At 43.6% G+C, this 14,698-nt stretch overlaps 4 protein-coding genes across 5 annotated transcripts; 3 read left to right on the top strand and 1 right to left on the bottom strand.

The window, feature by feature from the left end:
* LOC109641932 (trypsin-3) lies at nt 1-2,326 on the top strand. The gene is made up of 6 exons (XM_020106521.2): nt 1-90; nt 534-603; nt 754-901; nt 1,036-1,174; nt 1,250-1,498; nt 1,781-2,326. Exons 2-6 carry the CDS (start codon nt 537-539, stop codon nt 1,934-1,936), a joined length of 759 nt encoding a protein of 252 aa, XP_019962080.1. The 5' UTR covers nt 1-90; nt 534-536; the 3' UTR covers nt 1,937-2,326.
* Nucleotides 2,327-2,879: 553 nt separating this feature from the next.
* Nucleotides 2,880-6,795, top strand: pink1 (PTEN induced kinase 1). Its single transcript, XM_020106520.2, has 8 exons — nt 2,880-3,324; nt 3,709-3,984; nt 4,084-4,187; nt 4,285-4,467; nt 4,748-4,911; nt 5,010-5,137; nt 5,349-5,579; nt 5,764-6,795. Exons 1-8 carry the CDS (start codon nt 2,986-2,988, stop codon nt 6,040-6,042), a joined length of 1,704 nt encoding a protein of 567 aa, XP_019962079.2. The 5' UTR covers nt 2,880-2,985; the 3' UTR covers nt 6,043-6,795.
* A 480-nt stretch (nt 6,796-7,275) lies between these two features.
* On the bottom strand, nt 7,276-9,894 carry LOC109646197 (tubulin alpha chain). Its single transcript, XM_020111916.2, has 4 exons — nt 9,734-9,894; nt 8,702-8,924; nt 8,473-8,621; nt 7,276-8,395 (listed from the first exon to the last, which is right to left on the bottom strand). Exons 1-4 carry the CDS (start codon nt 9,734-9,736, stop codon nt 7,415-7,417), a joined length of 1,356 nt encoding a protein of 451 aa, XP_019967475.1. The 5' UTR covers nt 9,737-9,894; the 3' UTR covers nt 7,276-7,414.
* Nucleotides 9,895-10,513: 619 nt separating this feature from the next.
* Nucleotides 10,514-14,395, top strand: agmat (agmatinase (putative)). 2 transcript variants are annotated; one of them, XM_069526644.1, is made up of 7 exons: nt 10,514-10,869; nt 11,483-11,685; nt 12,514-12,562; nt 12,676-12,871; nt 13,103-13,282; nt 13,652-13,736; nt 13,822-14,395. In XM_069526644.1, the coding sequence occupies exons 1-7, from the start codon at nt 10,574-10,576 to the stop codon at nt 13,893-13,895; spliced, it is 1,083 nt and encodes a 360-aa protein (XP_069382745.1). In that variant the 5' UTR covers nt 10,514-10,573; the 3' UTR covers nt 13,896-14,395. The 2 variants fall into 2 exon arrangements, with proteins under 2 accessions (XP_069382745.1, XP_069382746.1); XM_069526645.1 differs by having other exon boundaries at nt 10,576-10,909.
* The last annotated feature ends 303 nt before the right edge of the window (nt 14,396-14,698 follow it).

The raw sequence follows: 14,698 nt of genomic DNA, 5'->3' as shown, positions 1-14,698 counted from the left end.
AGAGTACGGTTACACTATAAAAGGGAACAGCTGAGCACTGGCCCCACCAGTTGGAGATAATCAGAAGATTGTTGAGTTTGGACTTGACAGGTAAGTGGGAAGTGATTCAAGAAATGTGATAGTAAATATATGATATGTGCAGATATGATGGTGTTTTAATGTTTTAAAAGTATTTATAACATGTGTTAAAACTGCACTCAAATAGTAATTTAATAGTTTTTTCTATGATGAATCATTGTTGATCCATTTTTAACAACATCCTGATTCTCCTGCTGATCCTTAAAAGACTGCGACCAGTCAGGAAAAATGATTTTTAAACTGTTTCTGTCACATTTTATTTGTACTTTCTGTCATCAAGTGTTTGCACATCTGTACTTAAAGATTAATCATCCATAAAATATTCTGCACATTTAAGTCCGGGGTTCACAGAGACCCTGGGATACAGCTTTCACTTTCCTCTACAAAATAAATGAGAGAATTTCAAACTATTTTTTAAGTACAAGCTACTAAAAAGTCATGTTTCTCCACTACAGGTGATGAGTGAAAGTATGGGTTCACTGCAGCTGTCTGTTGTGCTGTTGCTTTTGACTTTCTCAGTATCAGGTAAGTTCCTCTGTCTTTAAGATTTGAACTCCTAGTAGATGTCAAGAGGCAGCGATGACGAGATATCAAACTGTGCTGACGCTGCCTTGGTTCGAACAAGACTTCAAACGAGGGTGAAAACAGAACTGAACCCATTCTCACTGTTCACAGAGGCGGCGAGGATCATCGGGGGTCAAGAGGTCAAACAATACTCCATCAAATATCAGGCATCGCTGCAGACTGAGTGGAGGAGTCACTACTGTGGAGCAACCCTGGTGCACCCTCAGTGGGTGGTGACTGCTGCCCACTGCTGGAGACCGTGAGTGCCGACACTAGACAGATAATTCCAGAAAGAGAAAAGTTATAATAATAATAATAATGATGCCAGATTGTGTATAATGATGAATAAAGGTGTGTCAGAGGGTAAATTCTGAAGCGCTGTGTGACCCTCAGGGCTCATCTGATGAGGGTGGTGTTGAGTGAACACAACCTGTACATACAGGAAGGATCAGAACAGGTCTTCGGGGTCGAACAGTTATTCTACCAAAACTATAACAGCATAACCTTCGACAACGACATCATGCTCCTGAAGGTAAACGGGAGATTCTGAACCTGCAGCTCTTCGTGTGCTTCCGTCTTGATGCTGACGTTCTGCTTTGTGTTACAGCTGAACCGGCCCGCACAGCTGAACAGCTACGTCCAACCAGCTGAACTGCCAGATAACACAACCAATCCCACTGTGTGCACGGTGAGCGGCTGGGGCGTGACTCAGTTGTACAGGCCTGTGCTCTCCCCCGTGCTGCGTGCTGTGGATGTATCAGTGTACAAATACTGCTGGTATTACTACTACTGGAGGAGGGTCACCCCAAACATGCTGTGTGCTGGAAACAGGATGGGTGGCAAAGATTCCTGCCAGGTACACGAAGATTTATCTTTTGTGTTGCATACTTTAATGCATGCAAAATGATGCTACCTTATGTTCTATACACTCATTTTAACATTAATTTTCTTGCAATTCTTGCGTCTGTGTTGCATGTTTGACGTCGTGCAGTACATGTAATGATTAACAGCTCCTTTTCATTATTGGTGTAAACATGATCTAATCTTCATGGATTATTGTTTGGTGCAAATATTTTTCTACAATCTGTCACTCTTGAGTTATTGTTTATTAACTCTAATTTCACTTGGTGATCCACAGGGCGACTCCGGTGGTCCCCTCATGTGTGATGGCAAATTCGTGGGCATTGTCTCCTGGGGAATCAGCTGCGCAAATCCATACTACCCCGGGGTTTACACCAAAGTGAGCAACTACGTCCAGTGGATCCAAGACACAATCCAAGAAAACACACCATGAACACATGATCCTGAATAAACAGATCGAGATTCATTGAGTGGGAAAACAAGCTAACAAGCTGAGGCATGAATTATTATTATCAATGGCATTTTTTTAGTATTATTATTATTATTATTAACTTTCTTTGTGTTCTTTGAAATGTCAATTTTACAGTTTTAGTTTATTAGCAATTGATAGTTCTTGGGTTATTGTTTGTAGAGCTAAGGTTTCAGTTGTTTATTCATATGTGGTTTCCTGGAACATGTTAATATGCTTGTAATTCATTGATAATTGATTAAATGCTGTGAAACGAAATACAAAAATAAGTTTATTGGAACGTGTAATAAATGTATGAAGCTGTGAATTTTCCGCTTTTGCAAATATCTCACAATAAAAACCTTTTAAAAACAGGTCATCAGCAACACTGGGGTCTTTTCATTTTGAAACAGGTAGGCCACAGGAAGTGATGCAACACTTTTGTTTGGGACATAATCAACAGACAAATATTGAGACTGTGGTGGAAATCTTTTCTGTTGTGAATCTGCGAATCTATGAATCTATGAGTCTGTCTGTTCCACTGTGAATTTATGAATCTGTCTTTCCTATTGTGAATCTATTAATCTATGAATCTGTATTTTCAGTTGTGAATCTATGAATCTGTCTTTTCTTATGTGAATTTATGAATCTGTTTGTTCTGTAGTGAATCAGTGAATCTATGAATTTGTTCTGCAGTGAATCTATGAATCTGTCTTTTCTATTGTGAATCTATGAATCATTGAATCTATGAATCTATCTGTTCTGCAGTGAATCTATGAATCATTGAATCTATGAATCTATCTGTTCTGCAGTGAATTTATGAATCATTGAATCTATGAATCTGTTTTGTTGTGAATCTATGAATCATTGAATCTATGAATCTGTTTTGTTGTGAATCTCGCTTTGACCCTCCGGAGCCTCCGTAGTCTCTGTCTTCATGACGCATGCGCAGTAGCGGTTGTTTTGTTAGTTCGTCAGAATAAGTTGAAGCTGTGTAAACATCGTCAGTGACCTCTGACCTCTGAGGGAGAACCATGTCGGTGAGGCACGCTATCTTCCGGGGGCTGGAGCTGGGCAGGTCGGTCCTTCAGCGGGGTCTCCTCAAACCCGCTGTCCGAGTCGCAGCGAAGCTCCGGGGGGAGCGTGTAGGCCCGGCGGCCCGCACCGTTCAGCCTCGGCCTTTCCTGCCGGCTCGGTACCGCTACTACCGCAGCTCCCTGCGGGGCCTGGCTGCCCAGCTGCAGGCCGCCGCCTTCAGGAGGAGGTTCCCGAGAAACAGAGCCGTGTTCTTGGCCTTCGGTCTCGGCGTGGGACTCATCGAGCAGCAGCTGGAGGACGACAGGAAGACTGCGGCGACATGTCAGGACATCCAGGTAATAAAACTTCAGTACCTCTGTACACGCTGTGATACTTGTACTTCACACGAGTATCCCCACTTCACTCTACTATGTCCCTGTACTTCACTTTGTATCACAGATTGTACTTCAGCTCAACTAAATATAAATTATTTATTTTCATACAACTTTTATTAAGTGTGAAGAAATCTTTCTGTTTTAAATCCCCCAGAATCAAAGAGGACTGAAACAAACATAATGTTTTTGACTTTGAAACAGTTTTTGAAATATTATATAAATAATAAAAGCATATCATTTAATTAAAGACAATGCAAATGAAGTTTTACGAAGTGAACTCCAGTGTGTGGATACTTTCTACCCTTGAACTACAGGATGAGCTCTGCACCCTCTCTCTATCTGCAGGCCGTGTTCAGAAAGAAAAGATTCCAGACCCCGACCAAGCCGCTCACCTCTGGATACAAACTGGAGGATTACATTATTGGGAACCAGGTTGGCAAAGGCTCCAATGCGGCTGTGTACGAGGCTGCAGCTCAGTTTGCCCCGGCTAAGGAAAGTGATAGCCAGCGCCCCCTGGTGCAGCTGAGAGAAGACGAGGAGGAAGGAGAGAATGGTCGTTCTCTGACGTGCTGCTCGCTAAGAAACTTCCCTCTGGCGATCAAGATGATGTGGAACTTTGGGGTGAGCATTTACACAAAGAGATTTCTATTTCCCCTGTGCATAGAAAACAAATGGCAGACACGCACCACAGCTCTGACTCTGTCTGTTTTGATTGTTCAGGCAAGTTCTTCGAACGAGGATATATTAAAATCCATGTCCCAGGAGCTGGTGCCTGCAGGGCCCCTGGCCTTAAAGCAGATGAAAGAACAAATTACTCTGGATGGGTAAGTACTGTCATTTTCCCTCACAAGTTCTGCAGTAGTGATGTAGGAAAGATGTTCACAGAGGACTGTTGTTGATCTCATCTCTCTCTACATTCAGAGACTTTGGAGTTCTGCCTAAAAGAGTGTCGGCACATCCTAATGTGATCACAGTGTACCGGGCTTTCACTGCGGACGTTCCATTGCTACCAGGCGCCCTGGAAGAGTATCCAGATGTGCTGCCACCCAGGCTTAACCCTGCTGGTCTGGGCAACAATCGCACTCTCTTCCTGGTCATGAAGAAGTAAGACTTGTTATCTTTCACCCTCATCATGAACACATGTCACCAGTTTCATCTTAAAACTAGAGGAGTAGAGTGAACAACTCGGCCAATGCTGAACAGTCCCTTTAAGAAACCACATTTAAATTCACTCGATCCAATTTTTTATTTTTTGTGGTTGGTATGAAAACACTGAATCTGTCATGATGATAATAACTTAAGAGATGCACACACACACAAAAATAAAAAATAAAAAACATACAACCTGTTACGTTGCACTAACAGCCTGTCTTCTGTACCTCAGCTATCCTTGCACACTGCGACAGTACCTGGAAGTGTCCACGCCAGGCCGCAGGCAGGGCGCTCTGATGGTGCTGCAGCTGCTCGAGGGGGTCGACCATCTGTGCCGACAGGGCGTCGCTCACAGAGATCTCAAGTCAGACAACGTGCTGTTGGAATTCGACTCAGGTGAAACAAAAGATCCAGCGTGTGTCAAAATCTATATTTAGGATGTGACTCCATCAAACATTTCTGTTAACAAAGCAAATTGTTTTGTTTTAATGCAGCGGGCTGCCCTCGTCTAGTGATAACTGATTTCGGCTGCTGCCTGGCCCAGAGGGACTCCAGTCTACAGTTGCCCTTCATAAGTTCGTGGGTCAGCAGAGGAGGGAATCCTTCGCTCATGGCGCCTGAGGTAGACTTACGTTGTTCTTTGTTGTAGAAATGAAAAGGAAGAATATCCAACAGTCGCTTAGCCGTCTCTCATTGGCCCGATGGATGGCTTTGATGTAACAAATGATCTTCAGTGAAGTGAAAGTTCCTCTATGGTTGCCCTGTGTTCAGTGAGAAGGTTTTACAGTTAACCACATGTTTCCTCCGTCTCCGTGTCGTGTGTCTGCCCACAGGTGATCACTGCAGTTCCAGGATCTGATGTGGTGATTGACTACAGCAAAGCAGACGCGTGGGCTGTGGGCGCCATCTCCTATGAGATATTCGGGCAGCGCAACCCGTTCTATCGAGCAGTGGGACTGGAGAGCAGGAAATACGAGGAGAAGCAGCTCCCTCCGCTGCCCTCTGGTGTTCCAGTCGATGTGCAGATAGTGATCCGATTACTCCTCAGGAGGAGCCCGAGCAAGGTAATGGAGGATTTGATTGGACACTGTTCTGTCTCTATAATTGGTTAATTTCTACAGTCATTATTATTAATCATTACTTTAACATCTTCCTACTGTTTTCTTAATTTTTCTACCTGGGAGAAGCTTTGACTCGTATCGAAACATAAACTCTTCATTACTCACTGATGTTTTTGTGTCTCTGCAGCGCCCCAGCGCCCGTGTCGCAGCCAACATGCTGCATGTCAGCCTCTGGGGACGGAAGGTCCTGGCCGATCAGGACAGTGCGGGCATGAGGGAGTTGGTTGATTGGTTGCTGTGCCAGTCGGCTGTGGTTCTCCTGAAGGGCTGCAGAGGACCGAGTGGGAAGAGCGTGGAGGCGGAGCTTCAGAGGAGCTTCCTGTCTAACCTGGAGCTCGACGACCTGCGCACTGCTGTGGGCTTCCTGCTGTATGGGCAGGGTCAGGCCATGATGCTGTCTGCATAGACACACACACACACACACACACACACACACACACACACACACTAAAACTTTGAGTAAGTAATGACTACTGAGTACTCATGTAATGAGAGACTAATAATTACTGAGTACTCATTTTAAAATGTGGTAATGACTACGGAGTACTCCTGTATTAGTAGAGACTATTAATTACTCAGGGGTTGGAAGAAATTTGCAAAGACAAATGCAAATATTTTAGATTTAAATAACAATATTTTAAACTTGTTAAACTGCTGTGGAGGGTGACATGAAGTTTTTCATAGTTACAGGAAACACATTGTTTGTCTGCCAAACTGTGATGAAGCAGCTGAAGTCTGTACAGTTGTGGGTCAAAGTTATTTTGCACAACATAACAGAACAATACTGTCCTCGGGTTTCTACTAAGTAATCATATGATGAGGGATAACGTACGATCGACCTGATGGATGTGATTTTGTTGTTTGGGTTTGCACATTATCTCCATGTTTGCACTCGCTCATACGGCTTTCTAGTGTTTGTTTTGTTGCTATATTATATATAACACATATTATATTCTGGGAAATCTATTTAAAAGCTATTTGAATAGACAAGAGTGATTAGCTGCTGTCGGTTAAGCACCTTAAAATAATCAATTACACATGTGGTGAGTTGGTACTGAATGAAGAGTATGTTTATTTTCATACCAAAGATGGACAGGAATATTTTGGATATATGTAGATTCTTCTGTGTTTAAGAATAAAGGAATCGGTTTGAGAGGAACATTTCTTTGACCGTTCTTGTTTCTGGGAGCTACGTGAATGGTTACACACTGTACACAGCAAGATGACTGAGCAGGAAGTTGGCATCTCAATAATACAAATGTACAAACATATAAACTTATAGAAAATATTTAAAGCAACATTAAGCATTTTGTTTTCCTCAAAACAGCCACTTCAAAATAAGCTTGATGGTTCCCAGTGTTGGAATAGTGAGAATGAATAGAATTGATCACCTGGTGTGGCTGCAGGGGGCGCTGTTACTCAGTTAAAGATATATATTGATGCCTTGAGATACTTAAACCTTAAAAATTGAAGAAATTCCACTGCACTGGAGATTTGTTGATGTGTGGTGAGTGATGTAAGTTTCCTCATCTGATCTCACAAGATTTATATATTTTTAATTGTGATGGAGCAATCTGCTGCAACAGTTCATTCATTAGCATTCACTATAAAAAATTAAATGAAAAAACACGCAAACATGTTCATGTTTCAGAAGTTTTATTTAAGACAGAGCCAAACTGGAGTTTTGGTGATTTTACTCTGAACATGGTCGAACTAAACGGACATTTCTGTGGGGAATGTGTGTTTAAGAACAAACTGATTATTTCTTTACGTCCCTTTTAATACTCCTCTCCTTCCTCCTCTCCCTCGCCCTCGATGGAGTCGACCCCGACCTCCTCGTAATCTTTCTCCAGAGCTGCCATGTCCTCTCTGGCCTCGGAGAACTCTCCCTCCTCCATACCCTCACCCACGTACCAGTGAACGAAGGCCCTCTTGGCGTACATGAGATCAAACTTGTGGTCGAGCCGAGCCCAGGCCTCAGCGATGGCGGTGGTGTTGCTCAGCATGCACACGGCCCTCTGGACCTTGGCCAGGTCTCCACCAGGAACCACAGTGGGGGGCTGGTAGTTGATGCCGACTTTGAAACCAGTGGGACACCAGTCCACAAACTGGATGGAGCGTTTGGTCTTGATGGTGGCGATGGCGGCGTTGACATCTTTGGGCACCACATCTCCACGGTACAGGAGGCAGCAGGCCATGTACTTACCGTGGCGAGGGTCACATTTCACCATCTGGTTGGCCGGCTCGAAGCAGGCGTTTGTGATCTCGGACACGGAGAGCTGCTCATGGTAGGCCTTCTCAGCAGAGATGACGGGAGCGTAGGTGGCCAGAGGGAAGTGGATACGGGGATATGGCACCAAGTTGGTCTGGAACTCGGTCAGATCGACATTGAGGGCACCATCGAAACGGAGGGAAGCAGTGATGGAGGACACGATCTGACTGATCAGCCTGTTCAGGTTGGTGTAGGTGGGACGCTCGATATCCAGGTTCCTGCGGCAGATATCGTAGATGGCCTCGTTATCTACCATGAAGGCACAGTCAGAGTGCTCCAGGGTGGTGTGGGTGGTCAGGATGGAGTTGTAGGGCTCCACCACAGCGGTGGACACCTGGGGGGCGGGGTAGATGGAGAACTCCAGCTTGGACTTCTTGCCGTAGTCGACAGACAGACGCTCCATCAGCAGGGAGGTGAAGCCAGAGCCGGTGCCTCCTCCGAAGCTGTGGAAAACCAGGAAGCCCTGAAGACCAGTGCACTGGTCGGCCTGAAGACAGAAGAGGAAAATACGGTTTTTGAGTCAAAATTAGGGAAATGAACTCCTCCTAAGATTTAGTTACCCACCAGTTTGCGGATCCTGTCCAGCACCAGGTCGATGATCTCTTTGCCGATGGTGTAGTGTCCACGGGCGTAGTTGTTGGCAGCATCTTCCTTTCCGGTGATCAGTTGCTCAGGGTGGAACAGCTGGCGGTAGGTTCCAGTGCGAACTTCATCTGAAGAGACAGAATGACTTAAAGACGACTAAACTTTGATTGAAATAAGAGACTGAAATCTGTATTTCATGACAGTTTACCGATGACAGTGGGCTCCAGGTCGACAAAAACAGCTCTGGGGACGTGTTTTCCAGCTCCGGTCTCGCTGAAGAAGGTGTTGAAGGAGTCGTCTCCTCCACCAATGGCTTTGTCACTGGGCATCTGTCCATCAGGCTGGATTCCGTGTTCCAGGCAGTAAAGCTCCCAGCAGGCATTGCCAATCTGGACGCCAGCCTGACCGACGTGGATCGAGATACACTCACGCTGGGTGGGGAGAAGCGTAGAGAGAAACCGTTGGTTTGAGATGCATTTCTGACATGAGAACCTGGATTTTGTTTAAAACGATGGAAAGAAACAAACTCGGGACAGTGAGGCCTTTAATTCGATGCCAGGTTTTTTGGGATGAGGCCTTTGGGTTAACTGGCATCACAGGCATCGCACATGAATTTGTCAAATTCGCGCTCCACGTGTATCTGTTCATTCGCTCCACCTTGCGTGCAAAGCCTTTACTGTTGCACCGTGTATTTGCTGCCGTGACATAAGACCGTGCCTACTGCGCATGGGATTACTGTAGGGAGAGGGGATTATCTGGGTCAGACATGTTCACTGCACTGTCTCTTTAAAAAGACACATTTAGATCCTCCACTGAGGCAATGCACCATCACATTTCTCCTTCATCGCACATTTAGGTCCATTTTTTTCCTCTGGTATGTGGAATATAGAAGCATTGCATTTTGCAGACAAAACAACAAAAAGGGCCAGAAAAATCATTTTGATGAAAAAAAAAACAGGATTCAATCACTGGATTAAGCTGATTTAGCAGAAGTATGTGGGAGGAGGATTAATCGTTTCCAGGAATGTGTGAGAATGCATTCAAGAAAACTAGAAATCTACCTCATTGTTGAATTTATAAATACTGATGATGAATTCACAGACAAAAAAAAAAAATGGTGACGGAGAAATAAAACGGCAACGACCCACATTCCCCATCCATCCCTCTTTAATACAGGTAAGATTCTGACTCCAGTCGCAGAGAGACATGTGAGGAATTAAAAACTGAATGCGGTACTCACCATGATGGCTTGTCGGGTATTATACGATGTAATAAGACAAGACTGAGGAGTGTTTGCGTCTGAGGTGTGAGGGGACAGAAGCTGGTCTGATGAAACAGCGCACTCTGCCTCCTGAGGAAGATAAATGAAGTGCACAGAACAAAAACACCTCCTCTTTGTGCTGCAGCAACCGAGTCACATCCAGACCCCCGTCACCACATCCCACCTGAACATACCACCTCAACCTCGCAGTTTATTCGATATTTATTCCTTTTGATATGATATGAAATCTGGTTAGAATGTATTTTATTCGTTGACTTAAATGATTTTGCTCGAGAAATTCATTTTATATTCATATCTTTCATATTTCAGGTGTTTATATGATGGTACTATTACCATACAATTCCAAATAACAATTAGAAATAGTCAATGGTGATGCATTTGTCTAAACATAAGCTGGATTTGTTTAGTTTCGTTTTGAATGAAATTCTGTCTCCTATATATATGGTAAATGGAAGAAGCATTTACATATATATATATATATATATATAAAATAATAGCTTTATTTGTATAGCACTCATCAAATGGAAACCATTCACACTGAACATGCCAGTTTAAAAAGATGGGACTGTAGTACACCTACTACTCCTTTATTTATTGTTTTATTGGAAGTAGTAGAAGTAATAATAAGCAGTACAGACATTTAAAAAGGTTATTATTAGATCATATCCATCCTCTCCACTGGGTTTACCCCTGCACACACTCCTGGTCAATCATTGCCCTTCTTGTCCTCTGCTGCCCCCTCCGTCCTCTTGAGGCCTGTAACATTCCGTGCCTGTACAAACCTGCAGCTCAGCAGATATGTTGTCACTGTGGAGGAACCTGAAGGCGCCTCGCACATTTATTCCTCCTCACCTCTCGGACCTCTCCTCCGTGCGTCCTCGTCATGCAGCCGCTCTCCGGGCTTCGTGCGTAAATCCCCGCAGAGAGTTCTCCGGGAAGCGCTTCAATGTTCCGCCCAGCGCCGAGTTCGTGGCCCGGGTGTCGGGGATCCCCACCATGGCCAAGCTCCCCTTCCAGGAGACTGCCGACGGGCTCGACGCGGCGTTTATCGGCGTCCCGATCGACACCGGGACCTCCAACCGCCCCGGAGCCAGGTGCTGTTCCTCCGAGTCCGCGTGACCGTCACCTGTTACTGTGGGGGTCAAGTTTGTAAAGTTTTAATAGTTAACACCTCAGTCCTATTCTCTGGTCTTTGGAACTAATATTGTTATTATTAGCAGTAGTAGTAGTAGTAGTATCAGTAGTAGTATCAGTAGGTGTTGATTTTTAATTAAAATAATCATATATACAAAGAAAGTTCTGAGCAAATATTTATACACTTGGCAAGAGACATGTTAAGTTAAAGAGACAAGTTAAAGACATAACAACATATTGTGAATACAGTTAAATGAGAAACAAAATGAACCTGTCTTACTTTTTCCTCAGACGCCCTCCCACTCAATTCTCAATGAAAATGCCAATTGCACAAATCAAGAATAAATAACAGTTTAGTAGAGATTACTCATTTCACCTATAAATATAAAATCATAATATGAAATTAAATTACATTAGATATGACAAACCTCCTGCTGGCCTATAGGGTCATAAGCTATCATGACCTGCATGCCTGAGAATCTTTAAAGTACAAGTACCCCAAACTGCTTTTGAGTACCACTACACAGTAAGTGGCCCATTGTTTAATACCAGCTATCTCCTCAACCACCACAGGTTTGGTCCCCGTCACATCCGGGTGGAGTCGGCCCTGCTGAGGGCGTACAACAGTGGCACCAGGGCGGCGCCGTATGAGTCCCTGATGGTGGCCGACATTGGTGACGTCAACGTGAACGTGTACGACCTGAAGGACACCTGCAGACGCATCAGGGAGGAATACAGGAAGATCCTGGCTGCCGGCTGTATCCCTCTGACAATGGGTGAGAGTGACTGATGGGTTCAGTTTTAAACTCAACATCTATTATTGGAGCCTGACCGATATTTGAGGCCTGGTGCCAATTGAAAGAGGATAAAATCTCCCATTTAGTTACACTGACCGATAGTGACACACACACACACACACACCATCGATGTAGATACACAAATCCCCTCAGCTTTTGTTGTAAAGTTGTCAAACACAAAACTTTTATTCCACGCGTGTCACAGGCAGGTGAATCCACTGAATCTGCTGAGCTTGGTCAAATGACGGGACACGGTTTGAAAACCATACGACGCCACACCTCGTCGATGCCGTCACATAACTTCTCATTTTAACTGAGGTAAAATGAGCCAGGGTGCATGCTCTTAAAGCAACAGTACTCACCAAAGAGAGTGACTGAAAATTAAAAAAATATATAATATAGTCTAAAGTCAAAATTGATAAAAAGACAAAAACATGAATCCATTACGATAACTTGTAAAGATTATTACTAATAGTATTATTATTATAGTAGCATCGACTTCAAGTCAAAATACAAATCATCTGGGAATGTGTTAAAAAATCATCAGTCAAATTTAAAGTTTATGTATTTGATGTTTTACCTCTAAATATAATTATTAATGAATGAATGCACATTCTCTCTGCATTGTTTTTATTCTGTAAAGTAATCACATCAGCAAACACAAACACAGATACCGATAGAGTCTCTCTGTTACCAGCCAATCAATGTTTCGGTCAGGCTCCAATCATTAACCATTTAATCAGCCTCATAACATGAAATGCAAGTCATATCAAAGGTCAGATGTTAAGCGAGTGTTGGTGTCTGCAGGTGGCGATCACACGATTGCATATCCAATCCTGCAAGCTGTTGCTGAGAAGTAAGTGTTGTGCTGCACACCAGCCTTATCACCTCAATTGAAAATCGGCTATTTCCTAATTTTCATTATTTTCTACGATGGTTCCTCGAGTCTGTTGTGTGATACTTTGTCAGGCATGGTCCGGTGGGTCTGGTCCATGTCGATGCTCATGCTGACACCAGTGACGTGGTCCTGGGGGAGAAGATTGGACATGGGACTCCATTCCGACGGTGTGTGGAGGAAGGGCTACTGGACTGTAAGAGAGTGGTGCAGATCGGCCTGCGGGGTTCAGGCTACTCCCCGGACGCGTATGAGTGGAGCCGGGCGCAGGTGAACTTCTAGATACCATTGGAATCCAGCCATCAATCATTTCACTTTGTAAACCTGTGCTTTTCCTGCTGCGACGTGTCATCTGTGCTGAAGTGCTGGACGGTTTCCCGATTCTATAACTGGAATCCACAATGACCCCTCAATAAGGAGATGATGCATCTTAAGGGGTTTATCCCCTTGTTTCTCATAGTAATCTTGAATATTAATATCCTGTTCTTCTATGTTGCACAGGGTTTCCGTGTGGTCCAAGCAGAAGAGTGCTGGTTCAAATCTCTGGAACCTCTGATGGCTGAGGTCAGGGCTCAGATGGGCAGTGGCCCAGTGTACCTCAGTTTCGACATCGATGCTCTGGACCCAGGCTTCGCCCCTGGAACGGGAACTCCGGAGATAGCAGGGCTCACTCCCATCCAGGTAAACAGGATGCCACAGACATTGTGCTTTTCATCATGTATACATATAGATGTAGCCAAAAGGGAGCTCCTCTCTCCCACAGAAAACCCTGCCCCTGAAACCCTTCATCAGTAATTCATCGGATACTTCAGTGACGTGTTTTGTGAACATCGGAGCATGAAAACCTTTTCAATTAATCACGAATGTCTCCATTAATCTTTCAAAACTGTCCTCACTGTTTTAAAAAAAATGTCTTTTAACAGATCCTTGTCACTTTCGTTAAGAATCGACTTCACCTCCTCCACATGTGTAATTTACCTGCGTGAAGGAGGAAAAAAAAAGGTTCCAGAATGAATATTAATACGTTGGTTTTATCTTGGCTCGATTCAGGGGGTTGAGATCATCCGAGGCTGTCGTGGTCTGAGTCTTGTCGGATGTGATCTGGTGGAGGTGTCACCACCTTACGACACCACAGGTACTTCAGACATTTCATTTCTCTTCAAATCAAATACTGTATGAATTCTATAACAACCCGTTTCTACTTTGTTTTGCCTCAACAGGGAACACTGCGCTCACTGGTGCCAACCTCCTCTTTGAAATGTTGTGCGTCCTCCCGAAAGTTAAATATCACTGATCAGAATAGACCTCACACCACAGGTTCAATACCTGAATACCAAATCCAGTTCATTTGATTATAACCATCAAGGGGACGGATACAGTTTTGAAAACCAACTGAAGCATATGACAGGATGTCATTTAAACTAAATTTCCAGAGAAATTAGCATTTTGTCGTTAATGAATATTAACTGCAGCCCTTTCATAAATTAATATATATTCACTTTATATTTCAAGCTGCTCATTAGCAAAATATTTACATACAATATTTACATCACACAGTATCAACATTTGTCAAATACTTTTAGTCTTAAGTACAAATATGCAAAGAAATATGTAAAATGCAGTATTTCAGTGCCTGGTGAACTGACGGAGATCTGTGTTTTCTTCTCTTTACAATTGCTAAACAAGTCGTTGTTATGGGGACTGTTGAGTTTTTATGGTCTTGATCTAATCACGTTAAGTGCCTTGAGATAATTTATGTTATGATTTACAAATAAATATACAAATGAAATTGAATTGAACATCGTCTTGAATGAATAATCTCGTGCTTTGAGAGTTTTAGGAGTTATAATAATCTATTTAGTATTAACCCAACGTCAGTGTGTTCACTTGATGTGATGATGAGTGTGAATTCTATATATTGTTTTTAACTCGTCCCCTAAATATTATAAAAGTATTAAAACCCCTGGAACTACATTTCCCATGTGGCAACGCTGGACGCGAGAACGAGAAGCGACGTGCTGCGATGGGCGTAATGCGTCATTTCCGGTTATCAGCCTCGCTAATGCTCATGTCCTCAATCAAAACTTTGTAAAGTTT

This window comes from Paralichthys olivaceus, chromosome 6 (assembly GCF_024713975.1).
Source record: "Paralichthys olivaceus isolate ysfri-2021 chromosome 6, ASM2471397v2, whole genome shotgun sequence".
Lineage (NCBI taxonomy): Eukaryota > Metazoa > Chordata > Actinopteri > Pleuronectiformes > Paralichthyidae > Paralichthys > Paralichthys olivaceus.
Note: the sequence above shows the minus strand (reverse complement) of the source record. Positions and strands in the feature narration are given on the sequence as shown.

What these genes read in the sequence shown, in the direction of transcription:
- agmat (XM_069526644.1), top strand. Translation starts at nt 10,574, where the DNA reads ATGTTGTCACTGTGGAGGAACCTGAAGGCGCCTCGCACATTTATTCCT. An exon ending in ATGAGTGGAGCCGGGCGCAG is followed by an intron (nt 12,872 to 13,102) that starts GTGAACTTCTAG and finishes TATGTTGCACAG; the next exon opens with GGTTTCCGTGTGGTCCAAGC. An exon ending in CAGGGCTCACTCCCATCCAG is followed by an intron (nt 13,283 to 13,651) that starts GTAAACAGGATG and finishes GGCTCGATTCAG; the next exon opens with GGGGTTGAGATCATCCGAGG.
- LOC109646197 (XM_020111916.2), bottom strand. An exon ending in CCTGGAGCCCACTGTCATCG is followed by an intron (nt 8,622 to 8,701) that starts GTAAACTGTCAT and finishes CTGTCTCTTCAG; the next exon opens with ATGAAGTTCGCACTGGAACC. An exon ending in TGGACAGGATCCGCAAACTG is followed by an intron (nt 8,396 to 8,472) that starts GTGGGTAACTAA and finishes TTCTGTCTTCAG; the next exon opens with GCCGACCAGTGCACTGGTCT.
- pink1 (XM_020106520.2), top strand. Translation starts at nt 2,986, where the DNA reads ATGTCGGTGAGGCACGCTATCTTCCGGGGGCTGGAGCTGGGCAGGTCG. An exon ending in GAACAAATTACTCTGGATGG is followed by an intron (nt 4,188 to 4,284) that starts GTAAGTACTGTC and finishes CTCTACATTCAG; the next exon opens with AGACTTTGGAGTTCTGCCTA. An exon ending in TCAGGAGGAGCCCGAGCAAG is followed by an intron (nt 5,580 to 5,763) that starts GTAATGGAGGAT and finishes GTGTCTCTGCAG; the next exon opens with CGCCCCAGCGCCCGTGTCGC.
- LOC109641932 (XM_020106521.2), top strand. Translation starts at nt 537, where the DNA reads ATGAGTGAAAGTATGGGTTCACTGCAGCTGTCTGTTGTGCTGTTGCTT. An exon ending in TTTGACTTTCTCAGTATCAG is followed by an intron (nt 604 to 753) that starts GTAAGTTCCTCT and finishes CACTGTTCACAG; the next exon opens with AGGCGGCGAGGATCATCGGG. An exon ending in GCTGCCCACTGCTGGAGACC is followed by an intron (nt 902 to 1,035) that starts GTGAGTGCCGAC and finishes TGTGACCCTCAG; the next exon opens with GGCTCATCTGATGAGGGTGG.